The following is a 12,628-nucleotide window of genomic DNA, read 5'->3' as shown; positions in this document are numbered from 1 at the left end:
GTGGGCTGACTAAAATATGGGAAGAAAAAAGCATGTTGAGGGCTTAGGAAACAGAATAGCAAAAGTCTGAACAAAAAGCAGATACACAGCTAGCAAATAATAGGAACAAAAGGTAGCTAGCAATGAGGTTACAGATATTTAGGGGTATAAATGGAACAGTCTTTGAAACACTGGAGTTGCACAGGGATTTCCTTTCCTTACATCAAAATGAGGGTTATGTGTAAATGAATATATTGTATTTCTGTGGAAAGAGAGGGTGTAGAGGGGGCCTCTGAGAGCCTCACATTTTCTTCCCTTATTAATGTGTTGAGTAATCCTCCCTCTGACTGTGCTGCCTAGGGAAAGCTATTCTTTGCAGAGCTCTTCATCTTCATCAGTGAAGGAGCAGGGACAGAGTCACAGTCCTCTCTACCCTGATCTCTGACCCTGCTGTGCTGGAAGAAAGTGCCAGGGTATTGTCTGAGAGTGGCTGTGGCTCTCCTTTACAGCCAGGCTTAGTAAATTTTGCCCAAACTCATGGTGGTGGGGCGGGCTGGGGGAGTGCACTTGTAAATAAGTTCCAAATTCAGTTCCTCTGAAACAAAAATCCCTTTCTGACACAAGCCCATTTTGTACTCTTTGATCACATCATGGGATGCCTGAGAAAGGTTTCTTGTGCTAATCCATTTTGCAAGATATTTTTGTGCAGGTCTTTCCATTAAATCTCATTCAAAAGGTGGATTTCCAGTGTGGAAAAGAATGGTGAGGAGGTTGCCCTGGTGGATGGGAATCAGAAAACAAAGGCAAGACTGATGGGGGATGCAAAGAAGAGTGACCCAGCAGGAGAGAGTACAAAAATTGAATATGCAAACTATGGACATGGTGTGTGTGTTTCTGAGTATCTAAAAGGTGCAACCCCCAAAGAAAGAAGTGGGCACTAAATTTAGAGCAGCAGAACTGAGGTCCTGAGATGACATCACAGAAAATAAAAGTCAGGCTGAATAACTGGTGAAAATTATTAACAGTGAGATCCATTAGGTTATAAAGGTCTCCCAAGGTACTGTTGAAAGCCTCACTGTTAATTGATTAATTTAAATCTAAACTGGAAAGAGCACTTGGGAACAATGTTATGCCTGCTGGGAAATGTACTGGACAACTTAGTGGTTTCTCCCAGTTCTAATTTCTATGGTCCATTTCTTCTCTCCCCTCAGTGGACCAAAAGGATGAAACCCCATCAGCTTTACTTCTGAGGAGTGTGGAAGGAGCCAGTGCTGTGTTTGTGAGCACCAGTGCGTTTTACCTTCCCTTCCTTTCCTCAATGTGGGCTTTGGAAATCCAGAGAGGGAGGAGGGACAGTCAGCCCAGGCCCCTGCATGCATCACCCCCATACCATACCCCTGAGGATTTTTTTTTTTAGTCTAAATTCATAGCAGCAGAATCAAAGTTATTTGAGGGTTTTTTCCTTTCATGTGAATTTGAATACTGGTTCTCTCCTCAGGAAGAGAACTTGCATGTAATTCTTAATTTCAAAGCAGGATGGAGTTGTACTTTCCTGCCATGTCCTGACTGCAGATATCTGTGTTTCTCTAATAAATGTTGTGCCACTGATATCTGAACATTAAGTAAATTGACAGTTTTAGATGCTAGTAAGGTTCTAAATTGCAGTGAGAAAGAATGAAATCCTGAACATGAATTTTGGCACTTAAGGGCAGGAGGAACTTAATTTTATGTGGGATTTTTTATTGTATTTTTTTTTAATTCTTTGGTATACTTGCATCTAAAAAGATCTTCCAGTGTGTTTTACTAGGTTGGTAAAGTGAAAGCAATGGTTGCCAAGCCTTTATTCACCAAAGAAATGTCTTTTTTTAGGGTGAGATACACTCTTGGTATTGACATTGGGACAGCTTCCAGTTTGCCTTATCACAGAGCAGAATGAAAGCCTGACCTTGCCAACTCTTAGCTTGACACACTTAGGAAACAGAAGTGTCTATTTTTAATTTCCATGTTTTATGCTAATTATTATACCCATCCTCATGCCCAATGCAATTAAAAGTGACACAGAGCCAGGGCCTTGTCTGCATCCAGGTTTTGAGAGGTGTGTCAATCAGAAAAATACTTTGAACAGCAGGAAAGAAAAAGTAAATCCAGAGACAGTAAATGTTCAGGGAAGTAAAAAGGCAGTGTCTGAGAAGAGATGGGAACCAGAGTAAGCAGTAGGCACAGTGGGGAGCTGAAGCTGCCCAGAAGCCAGCAGTGCTGGAGACACCTCCAGCTGCTCCAGCTGGTGGGAAATGAGGGACTCAATTCCCTTCCATCTGGGTAATTTTCCTGTGGAAGTGCCTGAAACTGCTGATATAAGAGGGGTGTTTTGTCCCCTTCTTTCTGAACCTGTGCTGCCAAACAGCTAAGAGGATGGAATTAGGTTAGACAATAACAGCAGTGAGAGGCTGTGTGTGTGCAGTTTGGGGTGCTCATCTCCAAAAGTGAAGCTCTGCTTCTGTACTTACTCCCAGCTGGTGCATGTATTTCTCCCTGGTTTTTTATGCAAAACTTATAACCTGGCCTGGAGAGTTGTCCCTGAATCTGTTTTTTTTCCTACTCTGTGCAAGGCTGCAGGATTGTGTCCCCTCTCATAGTTCTAAAGTAATCTGTCTTCAACTGCTTTCGGTTCCTTAGCCCTTATTTAACAAATGATGAAGAAACAAAGTTGCTCTTGTAAGGGGAGTACTCACAATGCCTAAACCCACATTTTAATAGAAGTGATGGCTCTGGTGGGGCCAGAGTTTTAACTGTAAAACCTCAAATGTCCCTTGAGCTGGAATTTGCAAACCTAAGTCTCTTGAGCTGCAGGAATGTGAGATTATGCCCATTATAGGTGCACGTTACAAAATCCAGGAATAGAGTTGCAGCTGTGGAAAAGTGATAGTCTTAAAAACTATTTAGAGAGAATCTGAAGATTATTGGTTTAGGATTTATAAGCAGAGGAAAACAGATTTCTGAGAAAGAGTGACATATATGGTTCCTAACTACCTATCTATTTACCTATTTTAAAATATTTTGAGAAAAACTGGTGAAGTGTCAACCTTGACATATGTAGGAAGTAAATAATGTTTACAAGAACGTCACATGACTTTCCACCATGTCCTTAAGAGCATCAGGCAGCAGTAGGTGAAGAGACCTTCTGAGATCTTCAAAAGGATGTCAGCAGCTTGGGCACCCAATTTTGATTTCAGAAGTTTCAATTCTCATTGAATCTCACTGGGACCAGGCTTTTAGCATCCACCCAACTATGCAAATGGGATCTGGAAGCCTAAATGACTCCTGTGCCTCTCCTCCTGAAGGGATCTGTTTGGACACTAATATGTAAATTGTTCACATTTTCTCTAGCTGGTTTGGCTACTCGAGTGCAGCATGGGATGGAGCAGACTGATACTCTACATATGGCCTACACGTTCTACTATATTCTACAGCTTTGCAACTTTCCCACTCATACTAAGAGCTAGAAGTCAATTGGACAGCAGTATTTCTGATTGCACTTAAACTTCAGGCTTTGTGAATCTTAATGTGACTGTAGAGATCCGTGGAGACATATTGTCAACTTTACTTTTTTCTGTTGTTCCACTTAGCAACAATTAAGATCCATTCCATGAGATACAGATGATAATTTCCCATCTTTTATCACAGCATGAAATTTCTATTTAGGGCTCTTTTGTCCAGTTCATCTTTATTTCACACAAGATAACTGAGAAACCTCGTAATTTGCTTTTAACATCAAAATGATTGTCAGCCTTAAAAAAAAAAACATATATATATATATATAAGAGAGAAAATTGAAGCGAGAAATCAACTCATAATCTTTTTGTATGAATGTTACACTGCTGTGAAAAGGACTGAACTTTCTTAATGCTTCATTTTTAACAGAAAGCATGACAAAAAGTTCCTATCAGTATTTAAACTGCAAAGATTTGTCAAACACAAATGGGAAAATTGTGTTTAAATAGCAGTTTCATTTTGTCCCTAATGATTATGGGAGGGTTTTTCTTTTTTTCAAAGAGGACCTCAGCAATAATAGATCATCTCTTTACTGAGTGACAGGAATTCTTTACTGTGCCTAGTGATTTCAGGTAGAGCAAAGGCCAAACACTGTCTGTGGTGCCAATAAACAGTGTGAATGTCACCAGCCTCTAGACCACACTCTCAGTGTGAGGCTCACACTTCCCACCCTGCTCTGCCCTGCCCTGGGACTTCCCACCTCGCAGCTCTGGGACAGGCACCACTGCCACACTGTCCCCTCAATGCCCTGTGAGCTGCTAAAGGTGGCTGCCCTGCCTGGTGACCCTTGGTGGAACCACAGGGGCTCCTCCTGTCCCCCCCAGTCTGTGACTCTGGGCATTTGGCCCAGAGGTATGTGAGAGTGCTCTGGTTTTGCTTTTGTTGCCTTGTGTTAGAAAATAGTAGCTTGCTTGCCCTTCATTTTTCCAAACGTATCAACTGACATAATAGTAACAACCACAATATTGAAAACTACTTCTCCCTGAAAACTTTTCAACAGAAAGATACAGCAGACCAGAGAGTCAAAATAAGATGTCCAAATTGCATCTGAGAGACAGAAGGATGGGGAGCTGGTGGGTCATCTTTCCCTGACAACAAGAAACACCAAGAAACAGCTGCTGTTGAAATGCAATATTGGTTGATCCTGGCCAAGAGCCAAACACCCACACAGCCTCTCGCTCATTCCACTCTCCTGTGGAACTGGGAAGAAACAGAAGGAAGGCAAGACTAATGGATTGATATAATGATAGTTCACGGTTGCTTGGCAAGACAGATACCATAAACCCAATTATCTCCCCCTTTCCCTCTCCCCAAATTTTTACTGCTGAGCACAGTGTCCTGTGGCAAGAAATACTCCCTCCATCACCTGAGGACACCTGTCCTCACTGTGTCCCCTCTCAGCCCCTTGCTCACCTCCAGCTTACTTGTTGGGGATAGGGATAGGGATAGGGATAGGAGAGAGAGATAAAGTCTTGATGCTTTGCAAGCACAGTCCAGCAATAGCCAAAGCGTTGGTGTTATCAATCGTGTTTTAGCCACTAATGCAAAATGTGACAAGTGAGTTAACTCCTTGCATCACATGGTGCAAGCTCTGAGCTGATGCCTTGTGTTTGACATGGTGGTATCCAGAATATCTTTTCCACAGGTGAACTGATGTTGTTAATTTACCATGTGTTATTTCTTCTTATCTTCAGAGAAATCAGCAGATTTACTGTGGAGAGTCAATGTGCAGTAAAGCATAGGTCCTCATAAACATTACACTACAATAACAAGCATACTAATTGTTCTACTTGAAGATAGTCTCTGGATTATAGCTTACTGTATGTGGAAGATTTAAATGCACTTCTCTTACTTATCTCTTACTCGGTAAACAATTTTTCTTAGAATCTATCAAACAATGTTTCATAGAACAATCTTCTCTTCCGTGTGTTTCCACAAAATCAGAATATGTTGGAGGACTGGCAGATTTCAAATGCATTATAACATTATACATCATAACTATTAAATAATTAAACTCTTCAATCTTTTGAAACATTTACTTCAAGATCAGTTATGTGAGTTTTTTAGTTATTGTTATATTCAATTATTGTATTACATAAGATAAGATCACATCAGTTGGTATTTAGTGTGATGAATTGCTCCTGCCTAGGCCAATATTTTCAAGATTATCTTGATTTCTGCTAATCAAATGTTTTGAAAACTTACTTTCACAAAAAAGCATGGAGATTTTAATTGTCATCACAATTCACAGCAAAGCATTTCTAAATGCTTTGGACTGCCTGTTTCACTGACTAGAAATTTATTAGTGCAGAACATTCTCAGTCTGTCAATAACATAATTTTCCACATTTTTTCTGTTTCTTACACATTGGAATTTGCCCCAGGTGCTACAGCATAAGTCAATTACAGTGGCCAAATGTAACTCTCTTTGGTTTCCCTGGGAAATTGAAATGACAGAAAAAATGTCAGAGTTCAGAAAAAGAAAACCAATCTAGCACACTTCTATTTTGTCTGTAGAGATCTTGCATTATCTTAACAGCAGTTATCACAGAGTCCCATTGTGCTTTTTACTGGCTTTGACTGAAAACTGTACAAGCACAGATAAATCTGCTTCTAGTCAGGATGACATTAAATTGAAATGAAGGTAAAAACAAATCGGATTTTGTCACTTGTGGTGCTGAATGCAACAAGACTTCTCCAGATTTGTTTTTGTTGATGTCATTAGTAAATTGTTTGCAGGGATCTAAGACAGCTTCTGCCAATTTTTTTGTTAAAAACAAAGGGAATTGTTTGAGTACTCATTTGAGTGCTTGATGTGGAAAATCTGCCTGTGCCATCTTTGAAAAGCATGTGTTGAGGTCCTTGCTACTTCTGGGAATGATGGTGAAGAGACCACAAATCTACAACTTTAGTACAGAAAATAATGACACAAATGGCAGATGATTCATCTTGCCTTGATTGTGCTGGAAAGAACTCCAATCGTCCTGGAAAATATATTCCAGAATATACTAAGATAAAGCTGTTGCTAGCTTTGCAACTTCTTTGAATCACCTTATATCTGAAAATTCTTTTCTGGGTTCCACAAAACCAGGGAGATATTGACATATTGGATGGTTGACAGATTGAACAAATTCACGAGAGAGAATTCAGAATTGAAAAAGAAGCCTTGAGGGAAACAGGTTGTGAACGTAAGTAAAATTATACTTTGTCTTAATGCTGACTAAGATGAAATACGAAACACAAATTTGTAAAATCCCACTAAGGACATGGGACCTACCAAGAGAAACAAACAGCACAAGGACACTTTCAGCCCTTCCCTAAGGAAGAGACATAGACAGCCCCAGCTGCCCAGAAAGAAAGTCTGAAAGTGCCCTTTTCTTCCCCTAGCACTGCATGCATTCAGCAGCCATGACTTTGGGAATTATGACTCCTTCCAGTGGCCATTCCTCTCACATACTGAGTGTCCTTAATCTGCTTCTTTGGACAGGTAGAAATAAGGCTGCAGTGGCTCAGTCAAAGCTGGTCTAGACTTGGGCTAAAGAAGGTAGGAGTAGTTTGACAAAGTAAAATGGGATGAAATTCCTTCAGGCATTTCTTACAATTCTTACACTGAGCAAGTGTAACCTCTCCTGTGCTCTCTCCCTAAATGTGGTTAAAGCAACAGTTCTTGGGTTCTGTAGCTTAGTTTCTCATAAAGAGTATGTTTAAACATTTTTCCTTTTGCTTCTGCTTGGAAAGAACTTCTCTAAATAAACTATAGCACTTTGTTTAAATCTGATGAGAGCCACAGTCCAGAAATCTGACAATGACAAGGCAGCTGGTATGCTGGGTCTAGTGTGCATCTTTCACATCTCAAAATGAATCACACTTCCTTTTTATTTCCCTTCATACTGAATACAATTACCTTCTTTTCACATCAGAAAGGAGATTCTCAGCACAGAAATCCTGTCTGCATTTAGGCTTTGTGGTTGGAAAAGATCCACCAGAAAATCCTGTCTCCATTCTTGCAATATTCACAACTGTCCCTATTGAATCTAGCTAATGTAATTGTTGAAAGGAAGGCGTGAGACAAGCCTGGATGAATTATATATGCCTTTCCCCTCTGAGTTTATCCTCTCATTTCTGTACTGGAGCCACTGCTCCCTGTGTCACAGTGAGAATGAAGTTTATGGAAGTATCTCCACTGCTGACATCCTCATGAACACTGAGGTGCCCCAACTGAGAGGTACTTGCAAAGAAAGACCATCTATGCAACTGTTCCATCAAAGCACTAAAGACTTCCGCATAGCATGTGTCAATCAGTTAAGTCTTAACAGGAATGAATACCAAATTTTGGCCCTGCTGGTAAGTATAAGTATTTCCCATGGCTGGAGAAGAGCAGAACTAAAATTACACATACTCTGGGTTTGTTTCTTTTGACTGGAAAGCACATTTGTTTCTGCTGCCAGTCCAAAAGTTTATGGTAGCCTTGTACAACAAGAATTTGATGTTTCCAGACCTATGAAAGTAATTAATAGATAATACTACTTTTATTGATAACTCTCTTCCCCATCTGTAAGGAAATAAAAAATCAGAGAGAGCTGCATTCTGTCCTGTAAACAAAGAAACATAGCAACATATTTACAAATAAATCTTCAACTCTATTGCCAATATTTTTGTGTGAACTTACTTGAGGCATAAATATTTAATGCTTCTTTTCACTGCATTACTATTCATTTTTCTGTGTGGGAGTAAAGTCATCCTTCAGTATTGTGAACCAGGTAAATAATGTATTACTTAGTCATGAAAAATGCCGGAGGAAAATAAATGAGAGGGTATCTTACCTTTGGTCATCACAATGCCTGCAAGAGTTTTGTGGCGTGCGTGCATGGAAGTGAAATTGTCTGTCAGTTCCTGGAACTTCTGTGCAACCATTTGGTATACGGAGTCAGCAAAATCCTGAAAGAGACAGTGGGAAGAACTTTGTCACTTGTCTGATTGAGGAACCTGGGCATTTCTGCAGATTAGTCACCTGATGTCAGCTGCTGAGAGGTCCACTTTAGAATTAAACACCACCTATCTGAGCAGAGATAAAACTAGAATCCCTCCTTTGACTTCCTAAATCATCCTCAGAAATGGTAAAATTAACTGCATGAAAGGTGAGACCCATATTTACTAGGACTGGGGGCAAAGGGAGAAGATTTAGAGGCTGAACCTTTTTCCAGTCTCTCGAGACATTGGTCCAGCACCAGTTCACAGGAAATAAAAGCACTTTATTGTAGTAAGTTAAAGAGGTGGACCTGTGTCCTACAAAACCATTTATTTCTGTGAGCCCACTGAAAATTTCCATCAGCCCACTGAAGACTGAGAGCTGAGTCAAGGCCTGTTTTATCAGTAAAAATCACCTGTTTCTGCATTCAAATACAGTTTTTAATGACTCACAGCTACTATGGCAAAGCAATCAGCTCAGGAATCTGTCAGAGGAGCATCATGATCTGTCCTGCTTCTGCCTTGGCAGGCACTGGGATGATGGGGAATCTTTGCTTGCATATCCCACCAAAGAGGTTGCTTGCAGCTCATGGGTGTGCAGTAGACTGGGAGGGACTGGTCTGCCATGTCTCCTCCTGAGCATGGCATCTTTTTTGGAAGGTCAAATTTTCCCATGGACTGGGAACTGGAGAGGTGTGGTCTGAACCCTCAGGTATGAATGAGTCCAATCACCAGGGAGAGTCTTGAGGAGCTGGTTACTAAAACAGAGCAGGTTAAGAAGGTCTAAAAAGTGAATTCTGTAGACTCTGCATGGATGAGCATGAACCTAAACCAGCTCTGGTGCTCCTGAGAACACCACGACTTGGAATGATTCCCTGCTGCAATGTTTGGTATCTTTTCATTTACTTAATCTCTGCTCTTTGTTTTGCACTGAGCCTCTCAAGCATACATTAGAGATAAGTCAGTGGAACACTCTTTGTGAGCATGAGTTGTTCTTAAAGGGCTTTGCAAGCCTGAACACAAAAAAGTAACATCCAAAGATTTTTTATTTTCAGACATATGATTTCTTGTAGAGAACCAAGCTGTAACTACAAATCCTTCTGGAAGCAGTTCCTGGGAGCTGGAGCTTACTCTGGGGTGCTGACAGAGACCTCCTGGCATCCTGAAATCTGGCTAGCCCCAAGTCATTGTGCCTTTGTTGGGAAAAGTGGCTCACCCAACAACAATTTCATTTTTTTCTTCTGGGGGGAGGTCCTGGTAAAACAGGCCCCCATTAATTCACCTGGTTTCATTAAGTGTGTTCATGGCACACACAGAGGAGAGCCTGAGTTTGATACACAACTTCCCTCACCCTGAAACATCCACAGCCACGTGGAAATAAGGAAAGAAGATCATATTAATTCTTTTCCTCCCCAAACTGTTAATGGCGATGAAAAAAGGTTGGTGTAAAACAGTGTTTTAAGTTGAGAGAACACACAGCTATTTTTCAGAGGAAAGCAGGTTCTAACTCACACATATCAGTAATGTTACTGCCATTAAGTGCCTCTGCAGGCTGTACACCATATGTTTCTACAGTTTGTTGGGGAAATTCAGCTTAATTTTAAAACATTATTATGGCAAGTATAAAAAAAATCTAATTAAATAAAACATAATAACACTTAGGCAACCCTCTTTTCATAAAACCTGGAATATTGTTTTTCTGTGTGCAATCCTTGTAAGTGATTGCAATTTGCTCAAATACATAGAGGATAGGATTTCTTTGACACAATAATTTTTCTTTGTTTCTCTAAGCCTAGCTTTCCAAGGTACTGTTCTGGGAACAAACCATTTGCCCAAAATGCAGTTTAATATAACACGGAATAAAATATGCTGTCTTGTTGCAGAAGAAGAAAAGAGGCATATAAAGCTTTCCTGAGAGATGCACGCAAAATTCCTCACTAGAATTAGATGAAAACTAAGAAAAATTATCAAGAACAGTTTGACAGTTCCTAAATGGAATTTCACTCTCACTGCATTTATACCTCTTCTAATCTAATTGTCCACAATCGCCATGTGAGCGAGGTACTGCTCATACAGTGCTTCTGAAGGATGAATTTTGGGTCAATTCTCATTTGTCAAGCATCAAGGCACCCTTGTGATATAAATGCAATTATAGTCGCTTTACAGATGAATGAGTGAAGGCACTAAAAGGGTGAGGGACTGGTCCAGGGGAATAGCACAGAGCTGGGCACAGCCAGGTGTTCTGATTTCCTGATGCTCTGGTTAAGTGCTCAGTGCTGGAACACTGCCTGTCTTTCATAATATGAAAGTTTGTTTCTCAACTTGTTTTCCCTGCTGAAGAGTGACTTCATCCATAATGGAAAACCAAAGTGTATTTGCAGAACTGATATAACTGGGCCCCATATGGTGGACGGAAAAATCTGATCAGCTTTATTTAGACTAGAAAGACGGGGTGGGGGGAAGAGTATCTCAATAAAAATATCTGCACCATCATTTAAAAAAAGAATCAAATCATAAATTTCATCTGCTGCAGTACTGCAGTCCAATCCATGTCTGCATTTCTAGTGTACCCTCCAAATCTGCATCCCAGGGCATTTTGCGCTCATTAAGAGTTAATTAGCTCAGAGGCACATACAATTCCTAAAAGAATAATTTTAAAAATGCTAAACAGAACAAATAACTTTTAACTTTGGATTTAGAAATTCCCCATAGTCAGAGCTTTCTTTACTTCATTTGGCAGTAGGTTCCAAAGCCAGCAAGCAAAGAGACTCACTAAAGGCGAAATAACGACATGACTTCAGATAACATTTAAGGGCGATAAGAAATTCAGCATTTGCTGATCTCAAGGAGTGACCTGGGACATTAAAGAACAGCAAATCCATTAAATATGAAGCCTCTTAGCTAAAACAATTCAGGCAAACACTTTTTTGTCTTGCTTCCATTGCCTAAAAGGATGCCAGTGAAACTAATGGAAGCAAGGGAGTAACAAAGATGTAGGATGCTGGAAAAACAACCAAGAAGAGTCTGAGAGGTCATTTCCAGGATACCATATTGCCCTAAATTTCCAAATGGATATTCCAAAATAAAATGGAAAGGAGGAAAAGGAATAGTTTATTTTTTTTAGATGGAGAAAAATAAGGAAGAGGTGCATGGCTCAGCCCTGTAAGAGATTCGATACCCTGAAGATTGCTCCTTGTAGTGCAGCATTAATTTCAGAGCTTTGAATACTCTGGCCCTGTAAGTTGGCCCAGTGAGTTGGCAGAGCTGGGTGAGGCATTGGGCTCCTCACCTAGACCCATCCATGCAGCACTCTGCCTTCCCTCTAGCACACAGAGCAGCTCTTTGGTTTGACCTAGTTCTGTGAAATGAAGTCAGTGACAGCATTTCTGCCTATTTAGAGCCTTTAGACTGGATGCTTCCTAGGAAACCTTAACTGGTTACAGACATACCTAATGCACACAGGACAGATATGGTGCAGATAAGAGTGGTTAGATTTACCCCTGCTCGGTTTAGAACCACAGTTTTCATTCCAGATATTCTCTAGCTTTACTTTTAAACAATAATACTAGACTACTAAAAGATATGTATCCAGATGGTTATTCCTGAGGGGATATAAACCAGAAAAATCCAACTATTTATGGCTATTGTGAGTCTTGTTGAACTTTTAGGATCCAGGCTAGACTATATAATCTCATCAGATAATAACTTATAAACCATATGCAAAAGTAATGGTTCTTTTCTTCTATCAAAACAATCTCAGAGAAAAGTTGTGTTTGGTGATACCACAGATCCTACTGCCAGATATGAGTGAAAATAAAAGTCTCCATCTGGAGTAAATACAAGAGCCAAATACATCTTGGCAGCTTCTGAACAGTTATCAGGTTGGTAGAAGAAAAAGGGAAAATTTCCAAAGATGAGGGAAAAATAAGAGTAGAAGCTTACCTTGTGAAAAAGAAATTCAGAGCAATTAATAAAGGTGCATGCAATTGCTCTGATCATGTAATGGCAGAGAAATTGCAGCTTGGGGCAGGGGGACAGTGGTAAAGAAAATAAAAAAAGATATGGACAGTCAGAAATTTGAAATTTTTTTCCATATACATGGGAGAATAAATACTCAAATGCTTCTTGAG

The 12,628-nt window shown here is 40.1% G+C and overlaps 1 protein-coding gene across 1 annotated transcript in view; it reads right to left on the bottom strand.

Moving 5' to 3' along the window:
• Positions 1–12,628, bottom strand: part of ADARB2 (adenosine deaminase RNA specific B2 (inactive)) — a 306,546-nt gene that overhangs the window by 48,937 nt on the left and 244,981 nt on the right. The window contains exon 4 of the mRNA XM_063415450.1: positions 8,354–8,468. Coding sequence (XP_063271520.1) covers positions 8,354–8,468 — 115 coding nt within the window. The remainder of the gene's footprint in view (positions 1–8,353; positions 8,469–12,628) is intronic.

The sequence above is a fragment of the Prinia subflava genome, chromosome 1 (genome assembly GCF_021018805.1).
Source record: "Prinia subflava isolate CZ2003 ecotype Zambia chromosome 1, Cam_Psub_1.2, whole genome shotgun sequence".
In the NCBI taxonomy this organism is placed as follows: domain Eukaryota; kingdom Metazoa; phylum Chordata; class Aves; order Passeriformes; family Cisticolidae; genus Prinia; species Prinia subflava.
This window is presented reverse-complemented; position numbering and strand designations above follow the sequence as displayed.